Source organism: Aquarana catesbeiana, linkage group LG01 (genome assembly GCF_042186555.1).
Source record: "Aquarana catesbeiana isolate 2022-GZ linkage group LG01, ASM4218655v1, whole genome shotgun sequence".
NCBI classification, from domain to species: Eukaryota; Metazoa; Chordata; class Amphibia; order Anura; family Ranidae; genus Aquarana; species Aquarana catesbeiana.
The window spans coordinates 245,187,329-245,204,061 of NC_133324.1; the positions used below are offsets into that span (position 1 = coordinate 245,187,329).

Sequence of the window (16,733 nt, forward strand, 5' to 3'; positions counted from 1 at the left end):
TAAAATTGATGTCCTATTTTTCCACAATTAGAGCTTTCTTTTGGTGGTATTTGATCACCTCTGCGGTTTTTATTTTTTGCGCTATAAACAAAAAAAAGCAACAATTTTGAAAAAAAATGCATTATTTTTTACTTTTTGCTATAATAAATATCCTCAAAAAATTTATAAAAAATTTTTTTTTTTTTACCTCAGTTTAGGCCAATACGTATTCTTCTACATATTTTTGGTAAAAAAAATGGCAATAAGCATATATCGATTGGTTTGCGCAAAAGTTGTAGCGTCTACAAAATAGGGGATAGTTTTATGGCATTTTTATTAATAATTTTTTTTTTTTTTACTAGTAATGGCGGCGATCAGTGATTTTTATCATGACTGTGACATTATGGCGGACACGTCGGACAATTTTGACACATTTTTGGGACCATTGGCATTAATACAGCGATCAGTGCGATTAAAAATGCATTGGTTACTGTAAAAATGTCACTGGCAGTGAAGGGGTTAATGTGTGTCCTAACTGACGGGGGATGTGAACTGTGCAGGGAAGCTAACAGATCCTCTGTTCATACTCTGTATGAACAGAGGATCTGTCAGTTCTCCCCTCAGAGAACCGGAAACTGTGTGTTCACACACACAGTTCCCAGTTCTCCGTGTGCCCCGAGTGATTGCGGGAGCCTGGCGGTGATCAAGACCGCCGGACACTCGCATCGGCTCGGGGGGCGTGCGCGCAGAGCGAAGGGATGTTACATAACGTCATTTTGCCCAGCCACGCCATTCTGCCGCAGTACAACTGCGACGGCTGGTCGGCATGTGGTTAAAGGGAGTGCTCCTAATTTCTGCTTCTGTGGATAGGTGTCTTTTATACAGGTACCAAGCTTAGATTAGGAGCGTTCCCTTTAAGAGAATGCTCCTAATCTCAGCTCATTACCTGTATAAAAGACGCCTGTCCACAGAAGCAATCAATCAGATTCAATATTTCCACCATGGCCAAGGCCAAAGAGCTGTCCAAGGATGTCGGGGACAAAATTGTAGACCTACACAAGGCTAGAATGGGCTACAAGACCATCGCCAATCAGCTTGGTGAGAGGGTGACAACAGAAACACAAAATAACTGTCAATCTCCCTCGGTTTGGCCTAGCCAGTCTCTAGACCTTAATCCCTTAGAACAGGGGTCATCAACCCCCGGGCCCTGGCCTTTCTGCAGCCAGGCTGCGGGTGCAGGCGGGCGGCATGAGACAGCCAGGCGGCCGGCATATGAGCGCCACGTGGAAGAAATAAGCGCGCAGGCAGGCAAAATGGCAGGTGACATCTCTCTCCGCCCCCTGCATCGCTGCTCTTCCGCCCTATCAGCCTGAATGTCGGAGGTGCGGCGAGGAGCAGAGACATGACATCTCTCTCCGACACCCCCCCCCCCCCCCCCCCGCATCGCAACTCTTCTGCCCTGTCAGTCTCAATGTTGGAAGTGCGGCACGGAGCAGAGAGATGACATCTCTCACTGCTCTCTTGCCTTCACTCGGCACCCTCCTGTGCTAAATGGACCAGTGCTGCCACCAATGCAGTGGCAGGCAGCGTGGCAAGTGACAGTCCGTATTTGGTGACAGGCAAAGTGGCAGGTAATGTGGCAAGTGACATTCCACATCTGGTGAGAGGCAATGTGGCAGGTGACGTGGCAAGTGACATTCCACATCTGGTGGCAGGTGACGTGGCAAGTGACATTCCGCATCTGGTGAGAGACAACGTGGCAGGTGACGTGGCAAGTGACATTCAACATCTGGTGACAGGCAATGTGGCAGGCAATGTGGCAAGTGACATTCCACATCTGGTGACAGGCAATGTGGCAGGCAATGTGGCAAGTGACATTCCACATCTGGTGACAGGCAACGTGGCAGGTAATGTGCCAAGTGACATTCTGCATCTGGTGACAGGCAATGTGGCAGGTGACGTGGCAAGTGACATTCCACATCTGGTGACAGGCAACATGGCAGGTGACATGGTAAGTGACAATCCATATCTGGTGGCAGGTAGCGTGGCGAGTGACATTCCGCATCTGGTGGCAGGCGACGTGGCAATTAACACACTCAGGGCTCCCACTAATTCTGCATTATGGTGAGTTGTACTATTTTATGTATTACTACAGTGTAATAATAGAAATAATGTGCTGACAAACTGCCCTCGAAAAATGGAAAATATGCGGAGGGAGCTGAAGGTTCGAACTACCAAACGTCAGCCTCGAAACCTTAATGACTTGGAGAGGATCTGCAAAGAGGAAAAATCCCTCCTGAGATGTGTACAAACCTGGTGGCCAACTACAAGAAACGTCTGACCTCTGTGTTTGCTAACAAAGGTTTTGCCACCAAGTACTAAGTCATGTTTTGCGAAGGGGTCAAATACTTATTTCACTCATTAAAATGCAAATCAATTTCTAACTTTTTTAAATTCATTTTTCTGGAATTTTTTTGTTGTTATTCTGTCTCACTGTTAGAATAAACCTACCATTAAATTTATAGACTGATTATTTCTTTGTCAGTGGGCAAATGTACAAAATCAGCAGGGGATCAGATACTTTTTTTCCCTCACTGTATTTATGACTGACCTTGAGGACAAACAGACAAATACCTTATAAAATGGTGATGGTGTTTGTTTGATGGTGTTAGAACTTAACCAAAAAGTGCATTCTATGCATCCAAAAATATAGAAAATATACCAAATCAAATCTTTATTCAACAAAAAAATAATGTCAAAGCAATAACTGCAAGGCCAATAATAAATAACACGTTATCTCCTGCGATTCCGCAACATGTCTGGTTGACGACCAGCCTTTCAGAAACAAAATGAAGTGCGAACTGAAAAGCGCAAAAAGAAAAGCACGAATCAACACTCGCCAAACTTCTACTAACACGAAATTAGCCGAAGGAGCCCAAAGGGTGGCGCTAAAGAGCTGAAAAACCATGTAGTATGTCACTACGTTCGTGATTGTTGGCCAACAATTGTGTACCGTGTGTATGCAAGGCAAGTTTGGGCCAACACCCTTCGCACAAAAGTCCATAGTTTGGTTGGCGGAAAATTCAATCGTGTGTAGGAGACTTTAATCTTCCCTCCCCCTCCCAGTCCATAGCCCTGTCTTTTCCCTTTTCACAAACTATCCAAGTTTAATTACCATTGCTGTGTATGTTTGTGTTTTTTTTTTTTTCTCTTCGGAGATTGTCTTTCTTAACACTCTGCTAAACCTTTCTGTATTAGTACGGCTTAACCTTGAATAAGAGGTTAAGGCTATGTTTCCACTAGTGCGTCCCCAAAGTCGCGCGATTTTGCCGCAATTTTTTACCGCGATTTTACCGCGACTTTTTACCGCGATTTGAAGCAATGCCTGTATCTACGGACCTCAAGTCGCATCAAAGTGGGACCAAAGTAGTGCAGGGACTACTTTGAAGTCGCTGCGACTTGAAGTCGCACAGATATGAACGGTACTCATTGGAAATCATGGGATACAATTTGTCATGCGACTTTTCAGTCCCAAGTCGCATGAAAAGTCGCACTAGTGGAAACATAGCCTACACCTTGAAAGCTTGTGCTAAAAATTTGGATATTAGTGCAAATAAAAAAAAGTATCACTACTCAGTAGTTTTTTGCTGCCAACTTTGAAACTCTGCTTTTTTTCTGAAAAAGATGAAGAGACCTGAGATGCATGTAAACATTTGTGCCTGGATGTAAATGAACAAAACCTGTACTGAGAGAAAAACTGGGGCTACCATTAACAGTCTCCTGAAAATGCTAGTTGCCTGGCAATTTCTGGCTCCAAAACTTGGCTTCATTGCCTGGAACATGCATGCAGACAGTGAAATCATGCTTCTTTATATGCATATTTATTCTGAGTTAGTGACTCACTTGTGTCATATTTTTGTCACGACAGGTTTTAGTTTGTCTCTTTTACCTTGTACTAATCATATGTTGTAGCACCTTTTTTTTTCTACATATTTACTGTGTAATAGAACCACTCTTTGAGTGCAGCACACGCTGTAGTGACGATTATAATGCTAGCTTTAACAGATTGCATAGAGCTAAACATTTGTGTAGTGTGTGCGTCAGCAGTGCTCACGCTATTAAAATATTTGTCTTTCTGCAGGTGGATATTCATATAATGACGCAGCCTCCATCTGGTGAATGGGTTTACTTTGATACTGAAATTACCAACAGCAGTGGCAGAATTTCCTATGTGATCCCTGAACATAGGAGACTTGGAGTCGGGGTATATCCACTGAAAATGGTCGTCAGGTATTATGTCATGCTAGAAGAAAGCTCTTAAACTTTACTTAGATCTGATACCAACTTTGGCAATATAACAATACACAAAAATGTCATTGCATAGTCCATCTACAGAGGGAAATACATTGCCAGCAAGAGGGGTGACACCAGGGCTTTTTTTTCGCACCTCCGGCGCTGGCCCTGTGCTTTTTGCTTAGTACTGCCGCTCCTGTCCGGGCTTCACTGAACCCTCCCCGTGCGCAGATGATGTACTAATGCTGGGCATGTATGTACCAATTCTAGGCACCATCTCTAGGCATCATCTCTCGCCGCCTGTCACACTAGAGCCGGGGAGAGGAAGTTTTTGCTAGGCGTCGCCTCTTGGCTATGTCGTGTCTTAAGACAGGTCATGAGGAGGAGCCTAGGAGGAGGGGCATCTCTCTCACTGCATTGAGCCACGCTGTATCTGAGGTCTGTGTTCAAAGGGGGGAGAAATGAAAAGCATTTAGCGTGCTAATTGAATAGGAAGGGGGATGGGGGTCTCTGCTTAGATGGGGAAGACAGTCCTGTCTGGGATGGCGATTTGGGGGTGGAACTCTGCACCTACCACCCACCTGAACTCTGCACCCTGTACCTAGCAAGCACCTGAACTCTACACCTAGCACCCACCTGAGCTTTGCAATCTGTACCTAGCACCCTCTAGAATCCCACACTCTGTACGTAGCACCCTCCAAAACTCTGCACTCTGTATGTAGCACCCTCCAAAACCCTGCATGAAGCACTCCCCTGAACTCTGCACCCTCCTGAACCCTGTACCTAGCACCCTCCAGAACCCTGCACTCTGTATGTAGCACCTTCTTGGTATTTAATGCCCTATACAAATAACATTTGGTGTACCATTTTATCTAGCACCACTCATAAAAGTCCCATGGGCAAATCTCTCCTTGATTTTTCGGAATATTGGGGGCTGTGTTGTTTCAGTCTGAGCATAGGTGGCCTCTTTTTATCTTCATGTATTTAATTCCCTTTTAGGACCCTCCCACATCCAGTTGCTGTGACACACTCAAGCCCCCTACTCTGGGGAAAGGTGTGTGGCGTGGTTGAGTTCCTTCACCTTTTCTCTAAGAAAAATGCCCTGGGTGACACTATCAAGTAGCACTGTGGCAGGCTGGGAAGGGGGCGCAAGAGGCACGAGACGCGCTAGCCTGCTTAGTGCCCTACTGCCTGTCCTGCTGTCAATCCGCTGAGGCAGGACAGAGCACTGTAGCAGGATAGCCGGGGGAGGGGGGGTGACACTGTTTTACCGCACCAGGTGACCCCAACCCTAGTGATGCCACTGCCATTTAGCAATAACATTGTGGCCACCCACCATAACCAGTTAAGGCATGGACTCCACTAGACCTCCATTTATTTATTATTATTATAGGTGGTTATATAGCACTGTCAATTTACGCAGTGCTTTTCATATGGATTATACACTCACATCAGTCCCTGCCATCAAGGAGCTTACAATCTAAGGTCCCTAGCTCACATTAATACATACACATACTAGGGCCAATTTGGACAGTAGTCATTTAACCTTCCAGCATGTCTTTGGAGTGTGGGAGGAAACCCACGCAGACACAGGGAGAACATGCAAACTCCAAGCAGGTAGCACCGTAGTTGAGATTCAAACCAACGACCCTAGTGCTGCTAGGTGGAAGTGCTAACTACTTAGCCACTGTGTGGTACCTGGCACTAAGCCATCAGTAGCAGATCCTTTAAGTCCTGTAAGTTGTGAGGTGGGGCCTCTATGGACCATAATTGTTTTTCCAGCAGAATTTTCCAGAGAATTTGGAGGCCAAGTCAACACATAGTAGTTACATAGTAGGTGAAGTTGAAAAAGACACAAGTCCAGCAAGTCCAACCTATGTGTGTGATTATATGTCAGTATTACATTATATATCACTGTATGTTGTGGTCATTCAGGTGCTTATCTAATAGTTTTTTTTAAACTATCGATGCCCCCCGCTGAACCCACCACCTGTGGAAGGGAATTCCACATCCTTGCCACTCTTACAGTAAAGAACCCTCTACGCAGTTTAAGGTTAAACCTCTTTTCTTCTAATTTTAATGAGTGGACACGTGTCTTGTTAAACTCCCTTACGCGTAAAAGTTTTATCCCTATTGTGGGGTCACCAGTACGGTATTTGTAAATTGAAATCATATCCCCTCTCAAGCGTCTCTTCTCCAGAGAGAATAAGTTCAGTGCTCGCAACCTTTCTTCATAACTAAGGTCCTCCAGACCCTTTATTAGCTTTGTTGCCCTTCTCTGTGCTTGTTCCATTTCCAGTACATCCTTCCTGAGAATGCATTATTTTACATTTCTCCAAGCGTCTTCCAGGACAGCCCATGAGACCTTGGGCTCCTCCTACCAGGACAGGAAACACGTCACCCCCACCAAATAAAAGGGCGGTCCTCCAGGCCCATGTCAGTTATTTGTGTTTCCTCCGGACGGGGGGTAACATGTTCATGGAACCTGCTCCCATAGGCCTTATAAGCAGGGGCTTTGTATGGCTTTTTTCTGGGGCATATCACTTACCTCTTCCTCTGCCAGAAGCAGCACACCGCTGGGGAGGTTGGCTGTGTTGCTGTTCTCTGTCCTCAGTGCCTGGAGAGGGCCAGGACCGGGGTGAGGTCGTGCCCCTAGGGCAGTGCATTGCACTCTAGCTCAGCTGAGCTTCAGTTGTCCTTCCCTGCCGACAGCCTGGCTGATCTGAGCAAGGAATGGAGGAAGCCGCAGCGTTCGAGGGGGCGGAGCTATTGCGCTCCAAGCTGGCCCACAGGAAGTGCCTGGAGAGGGTTACTTCCGGGGCATATGACATCATCATCGGGCGCCGGAGACGAGGTTCCAGTCTTCATAAACGGCGCGAACAGAGAACGCTGGCTGCTGGTGTTTCTTGGTGTTAAGCAGCCAGGCTGTGGATGACCAAGAGGGGCAGAATGGATCCTCCTGCAGTACCTGCACAGGCAGCGGATGCAGTTCCCAACACCAGCACCTCACAGGTAAGCCTGGGGTGTTCTGTCACCACCTTACTATCCCTGTGAGTGTTCCCTCCCCCTCCCCCCTCTGTAGTAGTGGGTGTAAGGGTACACATTTCCTCCCTCCTGCACGTGGTGTTACGGAGTGATTGTGTGGCTTTAATTACATTGTGGGTCATTTATTTTGTCTTGCAGACCAAGACTCAGGACAAGGCCCAAGCGCAGCCACTTAAAAGGAAATGTGCGGTTTGCGCAAACAAATTGAGCTCCTCATGGAGCAAAGCAGTTTGTCGCACCTGTATAGAAGGCCTAGTTAAGGATGACCCGGTTGCCTCGTGCCAGAAGATGCTTACTTCTGTTAGGGATGAGCTTGCGTCCACCTTCAGTTCCTTTAGAACGCTTATTGACAAGCTCCAGACTCCAGCAGAGAGTCCGTCTTCACTGAAGGCGTCAGTAAGCACTCCGCAGCAGGCAGAGAGTGAAGACTCTGAGGCTGAGGTCAGATCTACCCGTTCTTTTCTGGAAGAATCAGGGTCAGATACAGAGCCCAGAGATAGAGAATCCATTCGAGGCTCAAGATTTAAGTTATCTGTTGAGGATGGAGATGACTTATTAAAGGCTATCTATACTACCCTTGAGTTAAAAGAGGAAGAGGTTCAGTTATCCAAACATGATCTTATGTATAAAGGATTACATAAGAGAAAATCAAGAGTGTTTCCAGTTCATAGTTCTTTGGTTGATACTATTAAACTGGAATGGGATAATCCTGAGAGAAAACCATTCTTCTCTAGTAACCTAAAAAGGAGGTTTCCTTTTGATGAGGACACTGCGCAGCCATGGAATAAGAATCCCAAGTTAGACGCACCTCTTTCAAAAGTTTCTAAAAACTCGGACCTGGCGTTTGATGATATGGGTACGCTTAAGGATCCGATGGACAAGAGGGGGGATATCCTTCTCCACAGAGCCTGGGACTCAGCAGTTGGAAACCTGAAACCAGCTTTGGCTTCCACTTGTGTGGCCAGAAATCTGGAGGTTTGGTTGACTCAGATTCAGTCACATCTGTCAGCAGGTACCTCCAGAGAGCAAATTTTAAAGTCTTTTCCTCTCCTATTTCAGGAAGTGGGTTTTTTGGCAGATTCTTCCGCTGAATCGGTAAGAATGTCAGCCAGGACTTCGGCTCTAGTGAACTCGGCCAGGAGAAGCCTTTGGCTTAAGACCTGGTCAGGGGACTCGGCCTCCAAGTTGCGCCTTTGTGGCCTTCCTTTTACTGGCGATCATTTATTTGGCCCAGGTCTACAGGAGGCACTGGAACGCACGGCTGATAAGAAAAAGGCGTTTCCAGAGAGAAAGAGAGTTCAGACAGCCAGAAAATTTTTTCGTGGCCAATACAGGCAACAGAGTCCTAGAGAAAAGCACAGCAGGCCGAAAAAGCATTGGACTGGGCACAAAGGCAGGGGCAAAGGGAGAGTGCTATTTAACCCTCCTCAACAGCCCGCCAAGCCGCAGTGACTTGTGTTCCCCGGTGGGAGGGAGATTGAGGGCCTTCATCCCACAGTGGGCAGCAGTCACTCTGAGCCCCTTCGTCCTGGACCTAGTGACCAACGGGTACAGGCTGGAGTTTGTTCACCAACCACCAGAACGTTTGTTGGTCACATTTCCTCCACAAGATCGGGAGAAAGCGAGGGCTCTGGGTCTCCAGATCGGAGACTTATTAGATCAAAAAGTCCTGATTCCTGTTCCTCGATCGGAGCGGGGCAAGGGATTCTATTCCCATGTATTTGTGGTCAGAAAGCCGGCAGGAAAGTTTCGTCTTATCCTGAATCTCCGAACCTTAAACAAGTCCATCAGATACAAGCATTTCCGTATGGAGACGGTTTTTACAATCAAAAACCTACTATACCCAAACTGCTTTATGGCCACGTTGGACTTAAGGGATGCTTATCTTCACATCCCTATCCATCCAGCCTTCCAAAAGTTTTTGAGATTGGCAGTGAAGACGGGTATGGGGACCCGACATTTTCAATTTCAGGCCCTCCTCTTCGGTCTTTCCTCAGCCCCACGCATCTTTACGAAGGTGTTGGGGGAAGTGCTGGCTCCTCTAAGATTAAAGGCAATAACGGTTATCCCTTACTTAGACGACCTCCTGATAGTGGCAAAATCATACCAAAGGCTGTTGGAAGATCTCCAGGCTGTACAGGACTTCTTACAGTCCCTAGGCTGGCTAATAAACAAAGAAAAATCGTCCTTGATTCCGGCCCAGAAAGTAACTTATCTGGGTTACGATTTTTGCTCCGTGAACCAAAGAGTTTTTCTTCCTCAGGAGAAGATTACCAAAGTGTTCCAGACTATGTCAACATTGCAGACCAACCAGTCGGTCTCTCTGAGACAGGTGTCGAGGGCAGTGGGTCTTATGACCTCATGTTTTCCCGCAGTACCATGGGCGAGACTCCGTCAGCGTCCGTTACAAAGGTTTCTTTTAAGAAACTGGGACGGGGACGTAAGGTCCCTGGAGTCAAGGATCTGGCTTCCCGACAGGATAAAAAGAAGCCTGTGGTGGTGGAGAGCTGGTCAGCACCTAGCAGGAGGTCTCCCGTGGTCCTTTCCCATTTCCCGAAGGATTACCACGGATGCGAGTTCCTGGGGATGGGGGGCCCACCTCAGCAGTGCAGTAGCGCAAGGAGAATGGTCCCCAGAGGAGGCAAGGGCCTCATCCAATCAAAGAGAGCTGCTTGCAGTCCAGAGAGCCCTCCAGTCTTTTCAGATGGAGGTCAGGGGTCACAACCTCCAAATCCTGTCAGACAATATAGCGACAGTCGCGTATATCAACAAGCGGGGAGGCACGAGAAGCCGGAGGCTTCAGTCCATTGCCCAGGAGATCCTTTCATGGGCAGAGGGGAATCTAGCCTCCATTTCTGCTGTACACCTGAAGGGGAAAAACAATTGCCTGGCAGATTATCTCAGCCGTCACAGGATAGACCGAGACAACTGGTCCCTTCATCTCGAAGTCTTTGCAGATCTCACCAAGAGATGGGGTTATCCGGTAGCGGATTTGTTCGCAAACCGAAACAACCGCAAGACGGAGATATTCTTTTCCATGAACCCGGCAGACCAAGCCTTGGGGATCGATGCTCTGGCAAACCCGTGGCCTCCAGGCCTATGTTATGCCTTTCCGCCAATCAGGCTGATTCCAGTAGTCCTCCGGAAGTTTCGGCTGGAAGAGACAGATCTGATTCTAATTGCCCCGTTTTGGCCCAAGAGGCCATGGTTTTCCCTGCTACAGTCTCTGGTTTCAGAGCCTCCGTGGAGTCTTCCGAAAAGGGAAGACCTATTATTGCAGGGTCCAGTATCACACCCTCAGGTGGTTTCCTTAAACTTGACGGCCTGGTATCTGAAGAAAAGATACTGAGCGCCCAAGGGTTCTCTGACAAAGTAGTCAGGACTCTCGTGAATTGCAGGAAGCCAGTCACTAGAGCCATATATTCCAAAGTTTGGAAAAGGTTTAACTCATGGTTATCTGAAAATGATAGATTAGCTCATGATATTCCGTCTATTTTGGAATTTTTCCAAGAGGGTGTCGACAAAGGTCTTTCTGTTAGTACCTTAAAGGTACAGGCGGCAGCTATTGGTGTGTTCCTCCAGTTTTCTCTCCTGGAAAATCCCACTATAGCCAGATTTTTCAAATCTATCTCTAGGGCCAGACCAGTAGTGGTGAGAAGTTGTCCAACGTGGGATCTGTCCCTAGTACTTCAAACTCTGGTAGAATTTCCGTTTGAACCTCTGGAAAGTATGTCAGTTAAGTTACTTACATTAAAAACTGTGTTCCTTATAGCTGTTACCTCAGCTCGTAGGGTAAGTGAGTTGCAGGCCCTATCAGTTAGGGAGCCCTTCCTCACGATTTTTAAGGATCGAGTTGTGTTACGAACCGATCCAGGTTTTTTGCCCAAGGTGGCAAGTACATTCCACCGATCTCAGAACATTGTATTGCCAACCTTTTGTAGTTCGCCACAGGGCGACTTAGAAAGAAAATTTAGTTTCCTAGATGTAAGAAGGATTCTCTTGGTCTATCTTGAGGTCACGAAGACCTTTAGGAAAACTGATGCCTTGTTTGTCCTCTTTTCTGGAGTTCACAAGGGGAATAGTGCATCTAAAGCCACATTGGCTAGATGGATAAAGCAAGCCATCTTGGAAGCTTACAAAATTAGGGAGGTCCCTACACCTTTTGTTACTGCGCACTCAACTAGAGCCTTGTCTACGTCTTGGGCTGAGAGGGCTGGTGCCTCACCGGAACAAATTTGCAGGGCTGCCACTTGGTCCAGTTACTTGACCTTCATTAAACATTATCGCCTGGATCTCCTATCAGCTCAGGAGCAGGCGTTTGGTCGTAAGGTCCTTCAGGCAGTTGTCCCTCCCTAGACTGGTAAGTTCTGGCTCATCGTCTCATGGGCTGTCCTGGAAGACGCTTGGAGAAAAGCTGAGTTAGACTTACCGGTAACTCCTTTTCTGAGAGTCTTCCAGGACAGCCGGATTCCCACCCGGTATTGTCTGAAGTTATGTGTATTATGCATATGTTTTACAGGGTCCTACGGTTCTTGAAAATACTGACATGGGCCTGGAGGACCGCCCTTTTATCTGGTGGGGGTGACGTGTTTCCTGTCCTGGTAGGAGGAGCCCAAGGTCTCATGGGCTGTCCTGGAAGACTCTCAGAAAAGGAGTTACCGGTAAGTCTAACTCAGCTTTTTTCCACATTATTATTGCTGTATTCATCAGATCAGACCACTTTCATTACTCCACTCCACTATTCCTGTGGCTAGTTCTGATGCTCACATGCCCATTGTAGGCTTTTTTGGCTAAAAAATTATAAACCAATGATTGGCGCCCTGTAGGGGTAGGAACAAATAATCAGCTGCCCCTTTAAAAGTGAACGAATCACCGAAATTGTGGATATGTAATTAAAGGATGAGGCGCTATGGGGTGAGTACAATAATAACATCCAACATTAAAAGATGAAACAGATGAAATATATTGCATAATTAGCTAGTTAAAAGTCCATATGTGATAAATCCCAAAACCAAAGTAGAATGCTCTGAGATATAACTTCTAGTTCTTCCACCACAAGTGCTCAATGGGAAGGTGGCCACTCACCAGAGATGTTTGACTCTTTTTGCAGGATGGTCGAAAAGCGCTTTTGGAGTACCAGATTGATTCCACTGACAACATAATTCCACTTCACTGGCCGCTCGAGATGAAACTAGGATGTGAAAAATAACTCCACAGGAGACATGGATAAAAGTCTCATAGTGTAGTATTTTATTGTAATAAAAACAGCAGCAGCAATAGCAGTTACACTCACATGTTGAAGTGCCTGGCATTGGGTGCAATCAGCATGTACAAGTCGGCTAATCCCTTGAGGATGGCGTGCGTTCCGCGTCTCCCAGCTTGTTTGTAAGTGAATGGGAAGGCTGCTATTGGTAGGGCTTCTCCAAAATGGAGGACAGGACAAGAATGTGATGCAAATTCGTGATTCCAATCCACACACACTCCTCTGCTGCCACTTCCAGCAATGTCTCCTCTCTACTTCCTCTGCTTTTTTGGCTGTGGACATGGGTCAGCATAAGCACCCTGACTGGTCTGTGGCTACGCAGCTCCATATGTCTCTGTGTGTTCTGACACCATTCTACCAGAACCAGCATTAACTTTTGGAGCAAATTGAGGTACAGTAGCTCTTCTATTGGATCAGACTACACAGTCCAGCATTCGCTCCCCAGGTGCACCAGTGAGGCTTGGCCAGTAGGTCTTGACCACTGCAGATCAGGAACATCCCACAAGAGCTGCAGTTGTGGAGATGCTCTGACTTGTACCTCTTGGAGGCTGACAGTTACCTACTGACAGGAATCATCAATGAACTACCAAGAGCACTCAGAAGCACCCGGGTAGTTCATTGAGAACTACAAGCCAACAGCCGCAAAGGCTGTCAGTACTTGTAGTTCTCCCATTCACAGAACACTGTGAATAAATAAGGGGGCCGAGTGGATGGAGCCCCGCGCAGACATGTTTTTTTTTTTAATTGTGACAGCAAGTGCGTGGAGAAGATGGGGGGGGGGGGGGATCTGCTGCAGCAATGACATGTTACATATTATAACCTGAATACAGATATAACATGTTACAAAAGGTTAACTTTAACACAAAGCTGTTTCTGGGAGCTCTAATGCTTTTGCTGAATTGGACTGTGTTGTATTAAAGTAGCAATGTGTGGCTCAGATGATACTTAATATTACTTGGTACTCTTGCTTTCACAGTCATAAATTACTAAAAAGCAATTTGACCAGTAGTAAATCTGCATACCATTAGTTTTGAAAGCGGTGTATAAATTGAAATGTCAAAACAGTTTAGTGGAACAGTGCCCCCTGGAGAGCAAACAGTATCTGTGGAGCTAAGGAGACCGTAGCATCTTCTTTCTGTATTCTCCATACTCATCATATTTGGGACAGGATTGTTTGAATATTTTGCTTTATTCAATTAAATGGAACTTGTAGTGTATCTAAACCCAAAAACAAAAATATTGCACATAGCATTTGTTCTAGTAAAGGGTATAAAATTTACAACATGAGACTTGGAAGGTGATAATTGTGAATTACTTGATTCCCATTAAAAATCTGTTCTTACAGGTGAATAACCTGGGGATCAACTTAGCCATATGGTATTTTCCACCTATATGTTCCACCTATTTCAAAAATATTGCACATAAGTGGTAGTGCATGTATTAAAGACATTGGAAGAAAACAAAACAATTGATGTACAGAGTGACCCACAGTAGCCAGATTTCATATGACTGTATCAGTTAAAAAATACTTTGGTTGCTGTAGATTACTTTGTGCATTGCTCTTATTATGTACATGTATTAGTCCCTGATTGGATGGTTTTACTGACATCTGTGTAATCAAATGCCTTTGTAACAATGCCTTTGTCTTTTTTTTCTAGGGGAGACCATACATATGCCGACAGTTACCTCCATGTTTTACCTAAAGCAACAGAATTTGTAGTATTCAGCATTGACGGATCTTTTGCTGCTAGCGTTTCCATCATGGGCAGTGACCCGAAAGTCAGAGCAGGGGCAGTGGATGTAGTGAGGTCAGTATACTCTTTTTTGAGGGTCTCATAGCTGTTATGCACTGTCCGTAGCACTTCTAACACCTCCTCTATCTTCTTCTAGGCACTGGCAGGATCTTGGCTACCTCATTATCTATGTCACAGGCAGACCCGACATGCAGAAGCAGAGAGTAGTGGCATGGCTTGCACAGCACAACTTCCCACATGGCATAGTTTCATTCTGTGATGGATTGGTTCACGATCCCCTGCGGCACAAAGCAAATTTTCTGAAAACCCTGATTCAAGATGTAAGATACATTCCATACAATTATTTGTGGGTGCTATCCGCTAATGACTAGAGTGTGTCTTTGTTAACAAACACCCCCCCCCCCCTTACTGTTTGTAATTAGTGATTGTAATATAGTACAGTGTATACCTATTTATCCACAGTATTATATAGAGTAGGGAATGGTTAAAACCCTTGTCAGGTTTTGTTTTCCGTTTTCTTTTTTTTTTATTTATTCTGAGAAAGAGGTCCCACAGGAAAAAACACTATAACCACATAGAAAAAAGGGTACAGAAATACAAAAAATACGAACCACGTTATTTTGTCGTACATGTTGTTACATCTTATCACAGTTTGTATTGATATAGGAAAGGAGAGTATAGTGGGTGTAATGACATTACTTTCTGAATTGTGTTGTAGGTCAAGTCTTTTTGCTATTCATTTCTATCAGGCCTACCACATATTCTCCTGTCCTGTGGGGGCACTTCTGTATTCATGAAGTGCGAAGTGTGGGTACAGCGTTCCTCCATGAGCTCAATCTCCTTCCATTTTCCATCTTTGTTTTCTGTTTTCACATTGGGGTGATTCCCCCTCTCTTCCTGTTCTGGAGATGCTACAGAAAGGGAGAGCAAGCCTCTCCAAAAAGAGCGGAAATACCCTCTTTGACAATTGTCACGAGAACAAGTGTCCCTGTTAAAAGATTTCCCATCACCTCATGTTCTGGTGATAATTGTAAATTTCTCACATTCTGTCTTGGTGATAATGGTTACCAGATGGAGGTGAATCAAACATGTCTTGTTTACTTTTTAGTGGGTTCTGACAGGCTGAGTTTACAGTTGTAGTAAAAAATGGATTGCGCTAACTATATATAATAAACACTCCTAAAACATAAAATGTGCAAATTTGCAAAATAAAACAAATTATATATTAATCCTGTAATAAAGTGCTTTTCTATGCCAGCTATATTAATATCAAAAAAATAATCTTTCCCACATAATAATCCTGATTTAAAAGTATCTTAGTGGAATATCTTATGGTGTTACCAATCACTGTTTAAAGTGCTAGTGCTAACAAAAAATGAAAAAAAAATACATATATATATAGAAAGGGAAATGAATAAAAACTAACTAGTATGTGCCAATATTGCTTAGTGGTCATAGAATTCACATAACAATATACAGTGGGGCATAACAGTATTTAGTCAGCCACCAATTGTGCAAGTTCTCCCACTTAAAAAGATGAGAGGCCTGTAATTGTCTTCATAGGTATACCTATCTATGAGAGACAAAATGTGGAAACAAATCCAGACAATCCACATTGTCTGATTTTTGAAAGAATTTATTTGCAAATTATGGTGGAAAATAAGTATTTGGTCACCTACAAACAAGCAAGATTTCTGGCTCTCACAGACCTCTATCTTCTTTTTAAGAGGCTCCTCTGTCCTCTCATTACCTGTATTAATGGCACCTGTTTGAACTTGTTATCAGTATAAAAGACACCTGTCCACAACCTCAAACAATCACACTCCAAACTCCACTATGGTGAAGACCAAAGAGCTGTTGAAGGACACCAGAAACAAAATTGTAGACCTGCACCAGGCTGGGGAGACTGAATCTGCAATAGGCAAGCAGCTTGGTGTGAAGAAATCAACTGTGGGAGCAATAATTAGAAAATGGAAGACATACAAGACCACTGTTAATCTCCCTCGATCTGGGGCTCCATGCAAGATCTCACCCCGTGGGGTCAAAATGATCACAAGAACGGTGAGCAAAAATCCCTGTGGGGTCAAAATGATCACAAGAACGGTGAGCAAATATCCCAGAACCACACGGGGGGGACCTAGTGAATGACCTGCAAAGAGCTGGGACCAACGTAACAAAGGCTACCATTAGTAACACACTACACCACCAGGGACTCAGATCCTGCAGTGCCAGACGTGTCCCCTTGCTTAAGCCAGTACATGTCCGGGCCCATCTGAGGTTTGCTAGAGAGCATTTGGATGATCCAGAAAAGTATTGGGAGAATGTCATATGGTCAGATGAAATCAAAGTAGAACTGTTTGGTAGAAACACAACTCGTCGTGTTTGGAGGAGAGAGAATG

General features: G+C 45.2%; 1 protein-coding gene across 10 annotated transcripts in view; it reads left to right on the forward strand.

Moving 5' to 3' along the window:
* Nucleotides 1–16,733, forward strand: part of PITPNM2 (phosphatidylinositol transfer protein membrane associated 2) — a 466,805-nt gene that overhangs the window by 442,738 nt on the left and 7,334 nt on the right. For all 10 annotated transcript variants that reach the window (XM_073627322.1, XM_073627313.1, XM_073627375.1 and 7 more), the window contains 3 exons: nt 4,121–4,269; nt 14,239–14,388; nt 14,471–14,654. In XM_073627322.1, coding sequence (XP_073483423.1) covers nt 4,121–4,269; nt 14,239–14,388; nt 14,471–14,654 — 483 coding nt within the window. The remainder of the gene's footprint in view (nt 1–4,120; nt 4,270–14,238; nt 14,389–14,470; nt 14,655–16,733) is intronic.